The following is a 21,193-nucleotide window of genomic DNA, read 5'->3' as shown; positions in this document are numbered from 1 at the left end:
GGACTTTGAGTGGGAGGTCTGTAGTAGACTCCCACCGTTGTGTCCCCTGTGCCGTTTTTCCCATGACTTTTTACCCAGAGGGTCTCTAGCTGTCCATGCTGGTCACCAACATCAGCTTGCAGGGACATGTAGCTTTCCTTCACATAGAGAGCCACACCCCCACCCCTTTTATTATTTTATTATTTTATTTGTTCATTACTTCCTCTTCCTCCTTCCGGGTGCCTCTGCAATTTGTAGTCCATAGTTGCAGCCAGCAGTAAGTTTGAGTGGGGGAAGGAGTATTTAACCCCCTTCCTTTGCCCCAGACTCCAACTGTGGTTTGCATGGTGGGGCAGTCCTCCCCCCACACACACACAGATCAGGCTGTATCCCCAGCTGGGCTTGCCCCCCCACCCCCACCTCCTTGTGAGCCAACCCTCACAGCTCCAGCTAGGGAGCAGAGGAATGGGGCCAGCCCTGCTCTCTGGAGTAGACAGCACAGCCCAGCCCAGGGCTACAAAGCATGTTGGGATGCTGGGGGACTGTGATTTAACTTGAACCAGGAAGGGGTCTGGGCAGAAGTTTCATAAACTGGTTTGACCCAAATCAGTTAAGTCTGATACTACATTCAACCAGATTTATCTTAAATCAGTTTCTGCCATTTTGAAACTGGTCTATGTGCACCAAACTTCTGTTCTGTTAAAGGTTTAAACCAGTTTCTGATCACTTAAACCAGTTTATGTGTAACTTCTGTCCCTAGCTATTCTGGCCCTACTTCCAGATGTTCATTCTAAATATTTCCTCCTTTTGTACTCACAAAAAACTTTCTTAAACGTGAATTCCCAAGTGCTATTCCCATATCCTTCCACACATGCTGACTCTCAACAGCTATCCAGGAATCATCCTACAAGGGGAGAGCATCCTTCTTTAGGGGAAAAGGGTAGTTTATTATCCTGAAGAGTGCAGGGGCATTGCTTAAGTAATTTTTCAGAGGTCTTCTTCAGGCCATGAAATGTAATGTACTCTAGTAACGCCTGTTTTCCTCCCCTGCATCTCCTTGCCTCTTCTCTCTAATGCTCTGTACAAATAGCGTATATAGGGTAGGTTTTGCATTTCTTCACCGCCTCAGCTACATCAGCCTGCAAAATTTACCTTCTGTTCATCCCGCCCTAGGTCTCGTCCTTTCAGATGTCATTTCGAAATATTTTGTGTCACCCACCCTCTTTAGGGTGATTCGGCTGGCCAGGATTGGGCGTGTTCTTCGTCTAATCAGAGGAGCAAAAGGAATCCGGACTCTGCTCTTTGCCCTCATGATGTCCCTACCAGCTTTGTTCAACATTGGACTCCTGCTCTTCCTGGTGATGTTTATCTACTCCATCTTTGGGATGTCCAACTTTGCCTATGTGAAGAAGGAGTCTGGAATTGATGACATCTTCAACTTTGAAACTTTTGGTAACAGCATCATTTGTTTGTTCCAAATCACTACATCAGCAGGATGGGATGGCCTCCTCAACCCTATCCTGAACAGCGGCCCTCCAGACTGTGACCCCCATTTTGAGAACCCTGGCAGTTCAGTGAAAGGAAACTGTGGGAATCCATCTATGGGCATCTGCTTTTTCTGTAGCTATATCATAATTTCTTTCCTGATTGTTGTGAACATGTATATTGCCATCATTCTTGAGAACTTCAATGTTGCTACAGAGGAGAGCAGTGAACCCCTTTGTGAAGATGACTTTGAGATGTTTTATGAAACATGGGAGAAATTTGATCCAGATGCCACCCAGTTTATCACGTACAGCACCTTATCTGACTTTGTTGACACCTTACAAGAGCCACTGAAAATTGCCAAGCCAAACAAGATTAAATTGGTCACCATGGATTTACCAATGGTCCCTGGGGACAAAATCCACTGTTTGGATATTCTGTTTGCTCTGACAAAAGAAGTCTTGGGTGACTCAGGAGAAATGGATGCTTTGAAAGAAACAATGGAGGAGAAATTTATGGCTGCAAATCCTTCCAAGGTTTCCTATGAACCCATCACTACAACTTTGAAAAGAAAACATGAAGAAGTATGTGCCATAAAAATCCAAAGAGCCTTCCGCAGGTACCTTCTAAAACGGTCCGTGAAACAAGCCTCCTACCTGTACAGGCACAGTAAAGAGGAGGACGCCCTATTGGAAGAAGCACCAGAGAAAGAGGGACTGATCGCAAGCAAAATGAACTGGAATTATGGGACAGGAGAAGTAGAAATGGCCCCAACCCTGTCTCTTAAACCAGTTCTAAGCTCAGAGACTCCAGGTGCTCCCAGTGAAGCCAAAAAATTGGATGAGAAACGTAATGTGAAAGAATCATTTGTATAATAGAAGTTATTTTTCATCTTACTTTCATTGCCCAGCCTGAAAAGACTCCATTTGTATCTCGTCCTGCAAAGAACACTTTCATATCCATGTCTGTAGATTATAGACATTTGAGCTAATGATGTACGTTACCACATTTCAGATATTTAAAGGATACATCTTAACTTTTTTAATTGAATCTCTTATTGGGGATAGTTTTTATAATTCACCACACCTGTGCAACAAGTTTAGTATTTTTCTTATGAAGTAAATGTGAAATCTGTTGCTGGTGAAAGTGAAACATTTAAATTTTTTTAATGATCTAACCTTTGTAACGGTGGCCCAAATGCAATTCCCCTTTAGGCTAAGTGGCATGTAAGTGCCTAAAGGTAGATATATATGTTGCCTTAAGTGCTGCTTGCCTTGATTTTAGATCTTGCTTCTACATGCACTAGATTTGTCCTTCTGTAAGCCCCCAAAACGTTAATTACTGAAAAACCACTACTAGCTGTCATTTCCAGAAGATGACCATCTTGTCTCTTTTAGCCCAATAGCCTAATGGTTATAATACTTGCTCAGGAAATAGGAAACTTGGGCTCTATGCCTTCCATGACCACATCCCCACATGCAGGGGGTGTGCACTTGCAGCAGCACAAAAAGTAGCAGCACAAATTTGTGCTGCTACTTTTTGCCACTGCTCACGCTCCTGCACATGCGCTGCAGTGCAGGCCAACATGCTCCCGCTTCAGGCAAACTGCCTGCTCCATGCTTTTCCGGGTTTGTTGGAAGAGCCAGGGCAGACATAGAAGACCCAGCCCCCAGCTGCTCCACTGCACACTCTTGGAGTACGCATCATGCCAATTTTTTTTGCTGCAGGTTTTTTGATACCAGGAATTCCCAGGATCAAATTTTGGCACTGCGCTGCAAATTTGTAGTGCAGTGCATGGTTGCACACACACCACACACAGTGTGTGGCACCTCAGACAGGTGTGAGGACCACAAACCACAGGTGCACGCTCGTCTGGATATGCTCTGTAGGGCTAGTATAGATTGTTTGCTTTCTGAGGTAGAATAGGATTGCCGCAGAGTAGGTAGCAATAGTGGCCACACCCAGACATTTGGTTCCCCGGGGACAAGTAGCAGTGGCACACCTTGTGCCACTGCTGCTTGTCCACGGGGAACCCCTGTGCCACGTGCACTCTGGCACACAGCAGGTTACCCTGGGTGGGGAAGGGGAGGTTGGGTCCAGCAACTGTGCTGGCCCCAGCAGCCTTACCTAGGTCCTGGGGGCCAGGGAAACTGCAGGCACAGCGCTTCTGTAGCTGGGAGCCTGGCCAGGAGCCAGTGTGGTTCCAGTGGGCCAGACTCTGGTTTGGGGCAGCATGCGCTGTCACCACGTACACTGCCCCTTTTTTTTTGTGTGGGTTTTTTTGACCCCAGGATCTCCTCAGTCAAAAAAAAAAGCTCCATGCTGCAAGGTAGCGACACAGGGAATACCTGACTGTGCAGTGTGTGGTGCCGTAGATAGATCTGCAGTGCCACATACTGCACAGTCGCACTCATCTGGATGCAGCCAGTGAGTCCATTCGGAGCATGCTTAGTAATCTAGTTTTGCATATGGAAATTGGATCTAAAATCTGTGAGTATCTAACTTTAGGCAGTTAAATGCTACTTAACCACGTAAAGGGGGAGCTGAATTTGGGCCTATAGGTTGCAGATATTTAACTATTGTTTACGGTTCTCCTTTTCAAAAAAACACATTATTTCTTAATATTGTTTCACGATCAAGACATTTTTGTCTATTATTTTCTATGGAATGCACTCAGTTAGCTAGTGAAAGATGAGCCAAGTGAAATAGTATTAAAAATAATTGCAGAAGTGGCAAGGTTTTGTGAACAAAAATCTCCAATGTCTTAAAGGTAGCACCTTTCTTCTGAATATTTGAATAGGCGTTAATGACTTTTTGTTATATATGGTAAAAGTGCAATTATGTCTTAAAGATTTGTTTGCATAGTATAAGAGAAATCTACAGATATATTCTCAGGGCTAAATACTGGTTTTTAAAGTTTTCTGAATATTTATCAAAATCGTAAAACATTCAGCTCCCTACAGCTGAAATGTAAACTACATTTATATTCAGGCTTCTTTGTTTTCCCATTTAAATGAGGAAATAGATTATATGGAAGGAAAATAATGGGGGGGAAATGGTGTATGGTGAATATTTCCCAAGAAATCTGATTTGACTTGTCTCTATAGAAACACCTGAAATGTATTTTTAAAAGACCTTGACAACAGGGAATCTCTGGTGCAAGGGATCTTTGTTCCCCACAGTTATAAGGGTGTGCCTGTATATTATCAGATCCAGTGATAAAAACATGTTGCTGCCCTGGAATACATATAATGAACTGATTGAAAAGGTACCTTTGGTGGTGTAGAGGAGAGATACCCGCTATCTAACACAGAAAGCCCTCATATTTTCTTATCCAAGCAGTTCATGACACCCACCTTGAATGAACCCACCAGGGGAGTCCATGGCAGCACAAAAGATATGTGCAAAACCTTAGCTAATAAAACAAAGGCTGTGTTTGGAAATGCTGCTTCCATTTCAAATGCATGTGGCCAAGTCCACCTCCCACATAAACAGCTTCTTCTTGAGGTTGGGAGACTCTTACAGCACTTCCCTTCAAGGATGACTTTCTGCTGTGGAAACAGCTGTGGTACAGTTTTAAAACAGGACTTCCTAAAAGATATTTTTTTATTTAGTCTTTTGCCTTATCCTATACATTGACTTGCTTCAGCAGTGCTGTCTGGCATCAGGTTGTGCCTTGTGTTATTGGGTGCGCTGTCTAGTCTGGTTCTAGTCTGTGCACCTATTTTGTTTGCTCTGCTTGTTTTTCAGTTTGTTTTTGAGGTGTGAACCATCCAGCATGACGGGGACATTTTGAGCAGAAACAATGGTTTTCCCAAAGACCCTGGGGCTTAGCCAGGTCTATGGCAGTTGGGACTTTGTTTAAATCTATCACAGAGATTAATTTTTCCAGCTCCTGTAAAAATGGATCTTGAAAGATCTGGTAGTATTCGCTTTTGCAGCTCCAGCTAGAGGGGATCCAGTTCAGGCAAAATTCTTGTTAACTCCATTGAAGTCAATGTGCATGGACATTTCCAAACATATCATAGCATGGAAAGTGTTTTTCATATGTGCCTTCACTGTTTGTGTGCAGAGTGGGCACCTTTGTGCAATCACCTGATTTATTCATCAGAATAAAACACTTCTCACTGGGTGCACCTACATGAGCAATTAGCTTGAAGCAATAAACTCTGGTGCACTTCTTACCAGAGAAAACAGTTCCTGGGTGCAGCATTTATACATGCACCTGGGACCTCAGCAGTTAGAGCTAGGGTGCAGCATTCTTGGGCTAGCAGCGGGCTCAGGGGGTCAGCTCTGGGCACTGAGTAGCAGCAGAGGGCTAGCTGGGGCACAAGAGTGCCAAAACTGCAGAGCTGTATGGCTGATCCCCACCCCCAACCTGTTGCCAGCCCAGAGCTGCCCCACCCCAGCTCAAATTGCTGCAGCTATGGGCACACAGCAGGCTTGGGGGGGGGGGGGCTAAGCCACATAGCTCTGCAGTTTCGGCACTGTCGTGCCGCAGCCAGCCCCTCCACAACCCTCCGCCACTACCTGGGACCTAGGGCTGACCCCCTGAGCCTGCTGCTAGCCTGGGACTGCGACAGTTTGAGCCAGGGTTGAACAACCCCAGACTGTCAGGGAGTACAGGGGTCAGCCGCATGCTCTGAGTGGTGGCAGAGGGCAGCAGAGGGGCTGGCTGGGGCCTGAAGGTCAGGCTCCTACCCTGCAGGCTCCCTCCCCCTGGCTAGCTGGGCTGAATGGGCTGACCAGGTGCAATTTGCACCCGGCAGTCACCATCTACACATGTGTTTAATCACATGTTTACTCCGCCATAGGATAGTACTTGTCCCCAACAATACTATCCTATGGTGAAGTAAATTAGTTTACTGCAGCCTAATACTGCTGCATGTGTAGACAGAGATGCTTTACTGTGGAGCAAATTAGTCTACTCCACAGTAAAGCACGCACGTAGACGTACCCAGTATGTACTTAACACAGCATCAGGAGTAACCCCATTGGCTGCATCCAGACAAGCGTGGACATTTGATTCCCCAGGAGCAACTAGCAGCGGCATACCTTGTGCCACCACTAGTTGTCCCTGGGGAACATCCATAACCCATGCACTCTGGCACATGGCAGGTTATTCCAGGTGGGATAGGGGAGGCTGGGGCGGCACTGGGCTGTCCCCAGCAGACTTATCTGGAGTCCTGGGGGCCTCCCAGGGCTGCAGTAGTGGTGATCCTGCTGCTTGGAGCCTGGCCAGCAGCTGCAGTGCAGCATTGGCTGGCCAGGCTCTGGTTTTGAGCGGCATATGCTGCCCCCATATGCGCCGCTCTGCCTTTTTTTTTTTTTTCTGCAGACGTGTTTTGAAGTTAAGGGTCTCTAAGTGTTTTGCTGGGGTAGGACATTATGCTCAATCTTGTCCTTATTGAAGCCACTGAAAAGCTTCTCAGCAAGATAGAATAGCCAGCACTCTACCATGTGCTGCTATTGCTAGTAGCTCTCTCTACCCAGACTAGCTATTTTAAAGCTAGATACAGGTATTTCTGCAGTCAACAGTCTGAGGGAACCCAGCAAAATTAGGTGGGGAGGGAGTGGGAGATGGGGACAGGAACTTGTCCAGATCCACAAAGTACCTAGGAGCTGTGCTCCACAGAAGTTCTTTGTATAGTAGCAGAGAGGCTGGACTAATGGGTCTGGTCAGAGGAAGGTAGGGATGTAGCCAGGGGATTTATTAAGGAAAAAAGCCTTGCACAAAGTCCCCCAGCACAGTTGGGGTAGAAGTGGGTGACATATTTCAGCCAAAACATTTTTAGAGTAGGGAGAAAGGGCCAATTTGGAGACACCAAAATGTTTTGCAATTTATTTATTTTTTGGTGTCATCAACTTTTTTGTGTCAAGGAAAGCCAAAAGGCTAGAGTTGTTTTTAATTCAAAACAACTTTTTGTTTTCAATTTCCTTTAACTTAATTTTAGAGACAGTTAAACAGTGCTTGGATATCTAAGTGAAGCATTTCATTGGAGCTCACATGATTTCAATTACTTTTTTGGTTTTTTGGGGGGGGGTTATTTTTTTGACCTTTGAATATTTTGAAATATATATATAAAAAATTGTAAAGATACTTATTCTTCAGGCCCACTAGTGAATGGAAAGATCAGTTATTCCCATCATTCTTAAGGGGATGCAGCTGCTGCAGAGTCCATTCCACTAGCCATAACACCCACCAAGCAATTCTGCCAGCAAGTCCTGGCATAAGAAGATTTTATTACTGTCACTCCTGTGCAAGATTTCTAGACCTGGTCTCTTTTGGCATTGAAGGAGAAAATTGTCCCTCAGTGATTTCTATGTTGTTGAGAATTGTTCTTCCTTCCAGTTGCGTCCTTTTTTTTTTTTGCTTGTTTTTTTTTCTGGGCATTGTGACTATGATTCATGAAATTAAGTGAAGAACTGCAGCAACCTCCAAAGAAAAATCCCAACCTCATGAAAGTCAATGGGAATTTGGCTCAGGACTGAGCCAGGGCTGGGATTTCATGTGCAGAGCGCAGAAAGGAGCCCAGGAGCAATCTCTTATTGTCTAATGGATAGAGAGGCTGTTGATGAATGAACAATTCTCATTGTTTCAGATTTATCCCTTCTACTGGGTTATTCTCCCCATTAACCGATTCCATCACAAAAAATGAGCAATTTATTGTAGTCCAAGTTCCCATAAGTACTTTCTCTGAGCAAAAATCAGGGTGGTTCAAACCAATTACAGGCAGTTAGTGTAAGGATTTTTATGGAGGCTGCAATATTTGCAATGCTTCTCTGTTTCAGCATCTCTTCATACAGATGACTGAGCCAGTTACTGCTCATCCATAACTCGGCAGTGAGCTTTCATTTCAATGTGTTTTAGGGGGCTGTTCCCTGGAGCCAGAAGCTGGAGATATTTGCTGCTTGACACAGTAGTCTGACTTGTGTTTACATGTGAACACCCATGGAACACACATCATTAGTTTCTGAGCCTGGAAACCAGTTACATTTGACAACCAGTTTTGCTTGTACATACTTGTTTGCTGATGGAAAAAAATGCCAAAGAACTTAATTCATTGAGCTAGAGCAATTATTTTTCTTTGTACATTTCTTAAAATAAATAACTGTAAATGATCCATTATTAAGTTAAAAAAATGTGTCAACTTCTGTGGCAAGTTCAAGCACTCGCACAGCCCTCTTGCATGGGTTGACACAACCTGTGTGGTTGTCTGCAGTCCCTGAACAAATCACTTGCTAGGTTGCTAACCACAGCCGTTCCCCTACCGAGCTCCTTCCCTTATATACTTGTATTGTAGTAATAGGGAACTGTAAACATTTTAATTTTCCAGGATTCTCTAAAAAAAAAAAAAGGGCGGGGGAGGGGGGAAGCTTCTTGGGAGCAGGGAGGAAAATTTCAAGAAAAGAGTCACTTAGTCTCCAGGGCTCCAAAGCTCAATCAGCTGCAAATAGCCAGTTAGTTTTCTGCGCAGGAGAGAAAACCAGGCTCAAATGACTCCAGCTAGGGTAGACATCAAGCCGCCTCTTAAAGATCCCCAGGGTAGGAGCCAGCACCACTTCCCTTGGAAGTTGGTTCCAGATCCTGGCTGCCCTGACAGTGAAGTAGCACCTCCTGATACCTAGTCTAAACCTACTCTCTAACAACTTGTGGCCGTTATTCCTTGTTACTCCGGGAGGCACTCGGGGGAACAAGGTCTCTCCCAAACCTTGCTGGTCCCCCCTAGTGAGTTTCTAGACAGCCACCAGGTCCCCCCCGCAGCCTTCTCTTGCAAAGGCTGAACAGGTTCAGGTCCCATAGCCTCTCTTTGTAGGGCCTGCCCTATGGTCCCCAGATCATGCGAGTGGCCCTCCTCTGGACCCTCTCAATGCTGGCCACATCCCTCCTGAAGTGCAGCGCCCAGAACTGGACACAGTACTCCAGCTGCGGCCTGACCAGTGTCACATAGAGGGGGAGGATCACCTCCTTGGACCTGCACGTGATGCATCTGTGGATGCAGGACAAGGTCCGGTTAGCCCTACTGACTGTGTTCTCGCATTGTTGGCCCATGTTCATCTTGGAGTCAATAATGACTCCAAGATCTCTTTCTGTCACTGTGCTCTCGAGAAGGGAGTTCCCCAACCTATAGGTGTGCTGTTGTTTCCTACTGCCCAAGTGCAGCACCCTGCACTTGTCAGTGTTGAAACCCATCCTATTTTCATTAGCCCACCCCTGTAACCTGTCCAGGTCCTGCTGTAATCTGTCCTTCCCTACTAGCGTGCCCACCTCACCCCAAATCTTGGTATCATCAGCAAATTTAAACAGGCTGCTTTTCACCCCATTGTCCAAGTCACTAATAAAGAAATTGAACAGCGCGGGCCCAAGGACCAAGCCCTGGGGGACTCCGCTGCCCACTTCCCTCCAGGTCGAAAAAGGCCTGTCCACCACCACTCTGAGTAAGGCCCCTCAGCCAATTTGCAATCCATCTGACTGTGTAGGCATCAATGCCACAGTCACCTAGTTTTTTAATGAGGATGGGGTGGAAGACAGTGTCAAAGGCCTTGCTGAAGTCCAGAAAGACTACATCCACCGCGACACCTGCGTCCAATGCTTTTGTGACTTGATCGTAGAAGGCAATCAGGGTTGGTCTAACAGGACCTGCCCCTAATGAAACCATGCTGGTTGCCCTTGAACATCATCCCATCTGCTGGCCCATCACAGATGTGCTCCTTGATAATTTTCTCAAAGAGTTCCCCCAGGGTTGAAGTAAGACTAACAGGCCTATAGTTGCCCGGATCCTCCCTCTTCCCTTTTTTAAAGATGGGGACCACGTTGGCTTTCTTCCAGTCATGCGGCATCTGGCCAGAGCACCACAAGTGCTCATAAACCCGTGCCAGGGGCCCCGCAATAACCTCTGCCAATTCCCTCAACATGCTGGGGTGGAGAGCATCTGGACCTGCTGATTTGAACACGTCCAGTCCCTCCAGAAGCTCTCTAACCCGGTCCTCCCTGACCTTAGTTCTCCCGAGTCCATCTGGAATCTCAGTAGGGGAGTCCCGGTCCCTGCACAAGAAAATGGAGGCGAAGAAATTGTTAAAGAGGTCTGCTTTCTCCTCTGGTGCAACCACCAGATTGCCAAGCATATCCTGCAGGGGCCCCACACTACCTTCTTCATTCTGCCTATATATTTAAAAAAGGACTTTTTGTTATCTTTGATCCTTGACACTAGCCCTGGTTCTGTATCTGCCTTAGCTTTCCTAACAGCCCCCCTACAGACCTGAGTGGTGGAGTTATACTCCTACTTGGTGACAGCCCCTCCCTTCCACAAGGTGTACCCCTCCTTTTTGGCAATCAGACCTTCACAAATGCCCTTGGTGAGCCAGGGGGCTTTTGGGCACTCTTGCCCCCCTTGCTTCTTGTTGGGATTGTTACCCCTTGGGCTCTGAGTATTGTCTCCTTGAGGAACAACCACTCATCTTGGGCATGGAGCTCCCCTACTCTCGAGGACCCCGGTGCCTCTCCCACTAATCTCCTCAGCTCATTGAAGTTGGCCCTCTTAAGGCTAAGGGTACTGCCGTGCTGCAGACCCTTGACACCCTGCACTGGATGGTGAATTCCAGCAAGCGATGATGGCTATCATCCAGATGGTTGAGGACCTAGAGCCCTCTTACCAGGTCATCGCCTGTGGTCAGGACCAGGTCCAGCAGGGCATTCCCCCTGATAGGACTGTGCACCTCCTGGGTTAAGCGGAGGTCTTGTACCTCGGCCAGGAACCTCTGTGAGCAGTCAGACCTGGCTGACTGCTCCTCCCAGCAGATGTCCAGGTAATTTAGATTACCCATGAGAACTACATGGAGGGGTCCCTGAACTCTGCTATAGCAGGTGGGGCTCTGCTCAGGAAGGCTGCAGTGCTGAGGAGGCAGCAGCAACCAAGATGATGGCCGCAGCAAGAGGCCAGATGTCTAACTCAGCTTCATCCTTCATGCTCCAGTGCAGGGAAGGTGCCCTGCAAACATCTACTGTCCCCACTGCAGAGCAGCTTTCAGCTCTGGGGAGCTCCTGGGCCATCAGTCTTTGTAGAGGTCCACTAAGGCGGTGTTTCCCAAAATTTTGAAACCTAGGGCACACTTTTTTTCTGGATTAAAATTGGTGGCACACTTTTCTTATACACAAAAAATGTGGGGTGTGTGGGGGTGCACGGAAAATGTACAATGCTGCCCAACCTATTGGCCCTGCAGGCCAAATAAGTAGTGCCAGGTCAGTCTGTGGGCTGGACCAAGCCATTTGGGGCTGGCATGTCTGGGGCCCAAGCCTGCCACATGGAGATTAGAAGTTTGGCAGAGGGGAATGGTGACAGTGTTAATTGTCACTGCTCCCCCACCGCCAAGTTTCTGGACCCATGGCAAGCCCCACAGGCTAGATGACATGGCTCTGCAGGCTAGATCTGATACTGATAAAGTATCATTTTTCACAGCATGCTTCCACCACTCTCATGGCACACTAGTGTGCCACTAAGGATTGCTCAGGAAAGAAAGACTCTTTGGCATGTTCATGTCTGCGCTCCTACCGATGCTTGCAGCTCAAACATGAGGGCCAATGTTTTCTCAAGTGGGGACTCTCAGCTGTGAGATTACAGTTGAGGGGTATGGTACTGTGGCACTTAAGGAAATCTGGCTATGTTATAAGACCTAGCCAGAGAGACAAAGGATCTGGGGCCAAGTCCTGCCTTTTATGGCTAACTCCCTGTGTGACCCGAGGCAGGTTCCACAGGGAGAGAGAAACTAGCTTGAAAGCTGATACCCCAAAAACGGGAAGTGCAATTGAGACGAGGTGTTAGAAAATAGTCCCAAAGGTGCACATACTGCATGGTTTATTAAAATGCCACAGGAGTCCCAGAGGGGACACACTGTGCCAATGGTTAGTTACAGTGATGCCACTTGGTCCTAGGGGACATGCACACCACATGAGTTTATTCATAATAATGGCACAAGAACAATAGATTCAGCTTATTTTTGTTTTCATCCTCATGTAATTTCCTGGCCTTTTAGAGAAATGATGCAACATGCACCTGGCTTGTGTATAGATAATAGTGAATGGCAACAGAGATGCTTGAGGGGGAGCTTGTCAGGACAAGCACATGACTGGAGGGCTTTATTCTGGTCATTAGGTCATTCATTAAGGGCTAATAGTAGAGGCCTGCTTCTTAGTCCTGGACCCCAGAGTCTTTCAGAGGTGGCTCAGTATAGGGGTAATGCAATTAAATTCTCTGTCCTGTTATACAACAGGGCAGACTAAATGATCTACTAGTCACTTCTGATTTTAAATGCTATGTAATGCCTCAGAAAAAGCACTGACCTCCACCTCAGGTGCCCAGCATCCTCCTAGATCCCCACCATACATACATAGTAATAAAGATCCTGCAGCTGCCAAAACCCTATGGGCTGGTTAGAAGCTGACTCTTGAGCTTGACTCTTGAGCTTGAGCTAACTCTTCATAGTTTCATAGTTTCTAGGGTCAGAAGGGACCTGAACAGATCGTCAAGTGTGACCCCCTGCCCTGGGCAGGAACGAGTGCTGGGATCATAATACCCCAGCCAGATATCTATCCAACCTCCTCTTGAAGACCCCAAGGTAGGGGAGAGCACCGCCTCCCTTGGGAGCCCATTCCAGATCCTGACAGCCCTAACCATAATGTAATGCCTCCTGATATCAAGCCTGAGCCTACTCTCAATCAATTTGTGGCTGTTATTCCTTGTTATCCCAGGTGGCGCCCGGGGGAACAGAGCCTCGCCTACTTTCCTCTGGTACTCCCTGGTGACTCTTGAGCTTCTGTCCCCAAGACCCTAGCAGCCAAGACCACCAATTCCTTACCGCCTCCCAGATCTCCCACAAGGAGGATCACAGGTGATCCCCCAACCCCTGATGTGTCAGGCAGCTGCCAGAGTGGATATGTCCTCATGACACTCTGAAGTGGGTTCAGGGGCAGAACAAGCATGAGGACCTCTTGGTCCTATTGGGATGCACATGAAAAGGAATAGATCAATTTGGGGTGAAGGACTAAGGATAGTTCTCAAAGCATTGGCAAGGGGCAGAGGGGCATGACCTGGGCCTGGGTGGTGTCTGACTGACTCTTTTCCCATAGTACTTCTAAAAAGACCTGCGCATGGAGCCTTTTTGTCAGTAGGATCCCAGAGCTTTGCTTTTTTCCTTTCACTGGAACAGTACGTCTCTGAGGTAACTTGTCATTCAAGTTACATAATAGATAAGTTACATAATAGATCCAGAGTAGTGCGGGAGGGTTGGGGCAGCCTGGCTTTCTACCCTTGTTGTGTTAGAGCTGCTGAAAGGCCAAGAGTGAAATCCAACTCCACAATGAATAGGAATAGCCCAGGAAAGGACACATCTGCATACGCTGCAAGGTGTGCAGTGACCGAGAAGACATGTGACACCATGTATTTTTCTGCCAAAAGCACCTGCCTCCTATCACAAACATGCTTCATAGCTCTTGTATTAAACAGCTCATAGAAAGCTCGGCTGTCATTGTTTCCAAGTCCTCAGTCATCAGCCTGAGCCAGAAGGGTTGTTCTCAAACTCTGGTGTATGGACTAGTGGCTGACCACTTGGCTATGATAAACAGTTTGTGAGTTACACCAAGCCCCCACCCGCTTTTGCAAATGTTGGGGGTTAACTATAGACAGTAGGTCCAAAAAGAGAGAGCCAGTGTTGTAGATAACGAGAGGGATACTCCTGGATAATGAGTGGTGATCTCTAAAATCTACTGTATGTATTTACATACCATCTGGACCTTCCCCCCAAAATTAGCCTTCCAAAACTGGGACACATGTCTTAAGCAGGGAAGCTGACTCTTCTGCCCAGGATAGCAACAGTGGCATTTCTATTCAGGCAACACACCGAGGGAGGCAATTGATTTCATAGGCTGTTACTTGTTCTTCCCTCAAAAGGTGTTAATGACCCACTCTCCTTTTTAACTGTCTTAAAATTCTGCAAATGAACCTATCCTTTCTCCAACAGTTTGTCCGGCAAATTGTTTTTGGTTCTTTACAAAAGCCTCGGTCTGTCCACAGAGTCCAGTCTTTAGAAGCAGCTACACCTTCAGCTTTTGGCTGAGCAGTCAAGAGCTGCTGTCCGTTCAGCTGTGAAAGGTTAAACATGGTAGCCTGAACAGGAAAGGAAGGGTGAGTTGAACTGAAGGTTAGGCTAGATGTGGCCATAACTCCGGAAAAATCTTTTGTTCTTCATTCCATCTTCCCAAAAAACAAGGTGTGTGTCTTTCTTGGGGGTGTGCAAGGAAGTCTGGTATATTGGGGGTTCCCCAACTTTTTCTCCAAAACAACCTCATTTCTGGGCTGGCAACACCACTTTCAGTCAGCGTGTGACCTTGCTTACCAGGCTGCCTATAGACATGCTGGTTCACATTTTAATTAGAACGCTCCAGCGTTGCCTCACTGTCATGCATAGGGGGTACACACAGGTGCATGTGCACCCCCTGAATGTGGCAGTGCACCCCCTACAAAAACAGGTGCCACTGACATTGTGAGTGGCGTCTGTGGGCAGTTGCCACTTGCCACCCTACTGGCGATGCTGCCAGCAGCGTCTGTGGGCGGTCTGCGATCCCTGCTGGCTGCCGCCACTGCTGCTGATAGCAGCTGCAGGTGGTCACCAGCCCTTGGTCAATGCTCCCCCCAGCCCCCCCGCCAACAGTGCTGGTGGTGTCTGCAGGAGTCCCCCCGCATACCCCCGCCACGCTCCTGCTGCTCCTGCTGCTGCACTCCAGCCGCTGCCGCACTCCCACGGCCACTGTGCCCCCCCCCAGCCACCAGGGTCATGACTCATTCATGCTATCACATGTATTAAGCCCCCATGCATTTTAAAATAGCCACAGGCACTTTAACTAAAGCTCATTAGTTAAAGCGCCCCCACAGCCATTGTAAAATGTGGGGGGCTTAATATATGCGATAGAGAGCTGTTTTAATTACAACAGTTGTCAGGGAACCACTCTAATTAAAACAGCTTCTTCCCCCCCAAACACATGTATAGGCACCCCCCAGCGCTCATGGACTTTCTGTTGGGTTTGCAATGCTACTCGTTAGGTTCTGCAACTCCAGTTGTGGATTTAGTTCCTAATTTGGGCACTGCTAATCTATACACTTTCCATGACACTTTATAGCCAGAGGCATGCTCCTCTGCTCCAGGCTGACTAAAACAAGTCAGTGACCACTATTCCAGATTAACTAAGTGTAGGGCCCATCCTGCAATGGTTGTCCGGGTAGCTCCTCCATACCATCTCATTATCACTTGTCTTTTCAGCTGTAAGCTCTTTCGGACCAGAACAGTCAATGTGTCTATGTTTGTATGTCTTAGTACAATGAGATCCTGAATTCATCCATCTCTAGACTCTGGAACAATATGGCAGGGGCTGGGGCTAAAGCAAGTACTAAATGACTACATAGTACCCACTGGTACTGCTCAGTCCCAGCAGCACATGGGTTGTTTTTGACCCTCCTGCACAAGAGTGGCAGCATTATGGTTAATTCCCGCTGACAATATGTCACCATAGCAATTAGCTAAAGCGACATTGCTACAGCAATGTAGCGTCTCATGTACACATGACTAATGTGTGTTAAATGATGTTTACCCCATGGTCTGATGTTCCAGAAGGAAAGGACTCTCTATTCTTTCCTGGATAGGAAAGGGAGAAATACTGCCAGAGAAATACTGCTAGTTTTGTTTGCAGAGATTGTCTACCTACAGTGCCTCAAGCGATAGTTGGTGAGCCAATATAACATAAGTGATTTGCGAGTTTGGAAACCTAAACTGCTCTCAGGAGCTAAAAAAAATGAAAGAAATCATTTCTCGTTTGTGGAAAAACATGTAAGAGTTTGCTTAAGGCTATAGAATGCTTGTTCACTGTCTCTCTCCAGGAAACTTGCTGTGAGAGCTAGTGGATGGTGAGAATTGCAGGGAATGGGAAGGAGTAAATACTAATAGTAGGGCTGAGCAAAGCTTCAGGTGCTGATTTGATTCAGATATTATTCAGCCCGATTTGGTGGCCGAATCTCCACATCCGATTCGAAACAGGGGACCAATAAAAAGGTCTGAAGTGATTCGAAGCTCTCTGAATAGTTTCGGAAAACATATCATAGATTTCATAGCCATTAGGGCTGAAAGGGACCTCGGGAGATCATCAAGTCCAGCCCCCTGCCCCAGGGGCAGGAAGTCAGCTGGGTCAAAAGATTCCAGCAAGATAAATGTCCAAATGTCTCTTAAAGGAGTTCAGGGTACATGCTTGCACCACCTCTGATGGCAGTCTGTTCCAGACCTTGGGGGCTCAGACAGTAAAGAAGTTCTTCCTTGTGTCCAGCCTGAAACGGTCTTGGACAAGTTTGTGACCATTTGACCTTGTCATCCCTCACTTTACCAGCTGCAACATCATATTGATGGCTCATATTCATCTTGTGGTCAATCATGGCCCCCAAGTCCCTTTCAGCCGTGGTGTTAGCAAGCGTAGCACTGCGAAGCCTATAAGCATGCTGCGGGTTTTTCTTCCCAAGGTGGAGAACCTTGCATTTTTTGGTGTTGAACGCAATCAGGTTTTCATCAGCCCATTTTCTGAGCCTGTCAAGGTCGGCCTGGATCACCATCCTGTCAGGTGTGGACTCTTTACCCAAAGTTTGGTGTCATCGGTGAACTTGGCCAGTCCACTTCTGATACCAATGTCCACATCATTAATGAAGATGTTAAAGAGCACAGGTCCAAGGACAGAGCCTTGGGGGACCCCACTGGTCACAGCGCACCATGATGATTGACTTCCATCAACTACCACCCTCTGGGTTTGACCTCAAAGCCAATTCCCCAGCCAGCAGACTGTGATGTAGCTGAGGCCACAGTTGGCTGGTTTTTCTAAGTGATGATCATGGGATACCAGATCAAAGCCTTTTTTAAAATCAAGGTGTATAATGTCAATCTCTTCTCCCTTGTCCAGGTGATGTGTCACCTGGTCGTAGAAGGAAATGAGATTGGTCAGGCAAAACCTACCCACAACAAACCCGTGCTGGCTATTCCTCAGGATGTTGCCATCAGCCAGTTTGTCAAGAATGGTTTCTTTGATAATTTTTTCCAAGATCTTCCCTGGAATAGAGGTCAGTCTGATCGACCTGTAGTTCCCCGGATCTACTTTCCTCCCTTTCTTAAAGATAGGCACCACATTGGCTTTCTTCCAATCTTTGGGCACTTTGCCTGAGCGCCACAAGTTCTCAAAGATCTGTGCCAGTGGCAGAGCTATGATGTGTTATACAGATGAATAGCTTTTTCATAGTAAGTGACATCTCAGATAAGTTTCTCACAGATGAGAAGTAATGCTCAGTTTCTTGGGCCCTGGTCTGCTGGTTCTGATCTTCATTAAAATTAAAAAAGTTATCATCTGCTTCACCATCATTATTTGTTCCCACTCTTAACTGTGATCAATGTCTCTGCCTGCTTTTGCTTGTTCCCTTTCCTGCAGCCAACTTGCTGCCCTGTTGACTTCTGCAGATGCACAGAAAATGCAGCATAAACTAAGGAACTCTGGGACTTGTAGTTCTTAAGAGACCATATTCCATAAGAAGGCACATTACTCTGTCTCTTAAACAAGAAGTCCTAGAGTTTCAATAAAGAAATATCATTCCATGTAAGTCCTAAAGAGTGGCTATGTCAGGAAAAACTCTGGGAAAGCCAGGTTTCATTTCTTTTAGCTTATACTTTAAAAAAAGTTAAAGTTAACCTTTTTATTTAACAAGTTAGAGTTAAAAGTTGACAGCTGAATAATTGAACTAGTTAAAGTTAAAAGTTAGCCATTTCTTTAACTTTTTAACTAGTTATTAACTACTTAATTCCCATAACTCCAATAAAGAATGAAGACCATTTTTAAAAAATTATAAAAAAAGAAATTCTCACCTAATCATAGGACTCTTAGAGCCGGGAATTTTACCGCACCACCCCTGCTCCTCCCCACACACACATACACACACACACACATTTTACAATAGTTGCAGTAAAATTATACTAAATGACACAGACTTGAAATGAGATATACAGACACATCTTCATGCAGGACAAAAAATTTTGCCTTTAGTCCCAGCTTCAGGAGTATTTATCTTTAAATCATTTTCAACAAGAAACATGAGGCAAGGGAGCAGGGACAGCAAATGTGTGTGCATCTTTCTATAAATTAGGTCTGGAAACATGATGTATGGGGAAAGCTTGGAAGAACTGGGATTATTTAGTCTGGAGAAGAGAAGACCAAAAGGGCTTTTGACAATGGTCTTCAAACACACACACAAAAAAAGGTCGTTATAAAAAGGATGGTGATAGATTATTCTGTGTGTCTACAAGGGAAAGAGCAAAAAGAATGGGTGTAAGCTAGGGAGAATTAGGTTGAATTTTAGAAATAATTTTCTAACAGAGTGGTCAAGCAGTGGCACCGATTGAGTTGTGGCATCTCCATCTCTAGAAGTTTTTAAGAGGAGGTTAGACAAATATTTGCCTGGGATGGCTTAGGCTGCCTTCAGAAAGGGGTTGGACAAGATGACCCCCTGCGGTCCCTCCCAGCCCTCTTCCTCTATGCTTCTGAATGAGTGAAATCCCCCCAAAATGAGGGACAGTTGACAGGCATAATGCTGGAAATATCTCTGTTGAATGTGGTGACCCCTGGTTGGCTCCATTAGACAACACTCCCATTTCTAGTCCTAAAGGGTCCAGAGATACTAGAGCTAGAGCTAAAACCTGTCACTCATTCAATACTGGCTGTGGAGTATCCCTCTCCTTTCTGGGTTAGGAACCCACATTCAGAGGGAAAGCTGCAAACAGCTTGTAGTGGTTTGGTTTGGTGACTGCAGCAGCCTGAATGCTGCACTCGGCATGGGGCATGGAGCTATTGCATAGCAGCATCTATCCAGGTCAGGGTCCTGTCTCTGACAGTGGTCACAAGTGATATCTGGGCACATGTGATGACCATGCTGCACAGTGCCCTGTACCCTTTACATTTCCAAGGGATTGCAAGATGTAACTGTCATTTCAGTAGGCTGAGTTTGGACAGCATGATATGCAGGAAACACCTACACACCATGCTCAGGCACAAACATGCCCCTTTGGTGGCATGCAGCTGGGGTGGTAGAAGCACCTGCTGTTCATACTGAAAGATGGTGTCTCATTGTTTCCTTGTGCTCTGTCTGTCTGTCTAGCCATACTTACCTGCTGACTCATCAGGTTGTTAAGACTATCTCCACTGCAGGGAAAGGTGTGATTGTAGCTTGTGCAGGGGTGCTGGTGTTAGCATTTAACTGGTTAGATTGGAGTGGGCAATAATTTGGGCCTGTGGACCACATAGGGAGTTCTAATGAGCTGTTGCAGGAAGGGTCAGCACCCCCCTTCCCTGTGCAACACCTCACCAACACTGCCTATGTGGGATGGGGTCCTGGGGGTGGGCAGGTGGGAAGCAGTGTTTGAAGCTGGACAGGTGATCTGCTCCCTGCATGCCCCTGCCCTGTGTGGGGAGGGGTGGCGGGGTGCTTGGACACTGGATCCCAGGAGCTGGCTGGGGGTGAGGGGAGAAAGGGAGGAGCGGGGGCCATGCAGCAGAGCTCCCCTGAGCAGTGTGGTCTGCAGCTGCCCTTACAGTGCTCTGCATGGGCCCAAGCCCTGCCCTCTCCTGCCCATGCTCTTGCCTGCACTTGCTGGCCCAGCCCCAGCCCCAGCCAGTATGCACAACTTACCAATGGGGCTGCTCCCAGTGCAGCAGCTCCCCTTACCTCTGGCAACGGCTCCTTCTCCTGCCTCTGCTTCTGCCCCAGCCGCTCCAGATCTCGCCTCCCCTGGACTGGATATGGCCTGCAGGCTGTATTTTGCCCACCCCTGGGTCAGACTGATTACCAGCAGCGGGGAAGACCTAGCATTACAGCCTGAGTACATACACAGGATCCATAGCTGACTCATACGTGTAGCTACCATATCTGATTTGCTACCAGTACATGCACAAGCTAGGCTAAAACTAGCTGAGTTATGGTTACGTGGGCTGCAAGCAGGTTTCCCAACCACCAGACATAGCCTTAGACTGTAGACCCTTTGGGGAAGGGACTTCATTAACTGCTGTACAGTGCCTAGCACAATGGGGTTCTGTTTGAGAACTGGGGCTGCTAGGCACAACCACAGTACAAACAGAGCACTACCAGGTGCTGTTCACAAGTACCAGTAGATCTCAAAGAGCATTTGACAGGAAATCAGTACCACTGTCACCATTAATTAGATGTGGAAACTGAGGCATGGGTTGGGGAAATGACTTACTCAAAGTCACCCAACACACTTGTGGAAGAGTCAGGAACTTCATTCAGATTTCCAGTATCCCACTTCAGTGGTCTCTGCCCAGGGCCTCTAATAACAATGAGCATTTTTTCTCTTTCTCTCAGCCTTTACTTTTTGGGTTTTTTGCATTTCCATTGCTCCATTGTTGTCAATGTACTAACAAACAAGAAATGTAGATTGTTTGGAGCAGTCTCCTAGGAACAGGAGTGGGGAACTGAAAGTAGGTGAAGGGAGTCAAAGGGGCACAATAAATGCATGTTATGGCCAGGTGCTCCAAACTCTTTCTGACATATCCATGCTATAAATCAGAGCAGTCAACATATAACAATATTTTTTTGATGTAAAGTGTAACCACATTGGTAAGGCACCAGCACCTGGGGCACATTATGCT

The 21,193-nt window shown here is 46.8% G+C and overlaps 1 protein-coding gene across 1 annotated transcript in view; it reads left to right on the top strand.

Moving 5' to 3' along the window:
* Nucleotides 1-3,342, top strand: part of LOC109323185 (sodium channel protein type 4 subunit alpha-like) — a 21,936-nt gene extending 18,594 nt beyond the window's left edge. The window contains exon 10 of the mRNA XM_019554637.1: nucleotides 1,153-3,342. Within this exon, the coding sequence (XP_019410182.1) occupies nucleotides 1,153-2,339 (1,187 nt within the window). The 3' untranslated portion in view covers nucleotides 2,340-3,342. The remainder of the gene's footprint in view (nucleotides 1-1,152) is intronic.
* The last annotated feature ends 17,851 nt before the right edge of the window (nucleotides 3,343-21,193 follow it).

Source organism: Crocodylus porosus, unplaced genomic scaffold (assembly GCF_001723895.1).
Source record: "Crocodylus porosus isolate Cpor-Errol unplaced genomic scaffold, CroPor_comp1, whole genome shotgun sequence".
NCBI lineage: Eukaryota > Metazoa > Chordata > Crocodylia > Crocodylidae > Crocodylus > Crocodylus porosus.
This window is presented reverse-complemented; position numbering and strand designations above follow the sequence as displayed.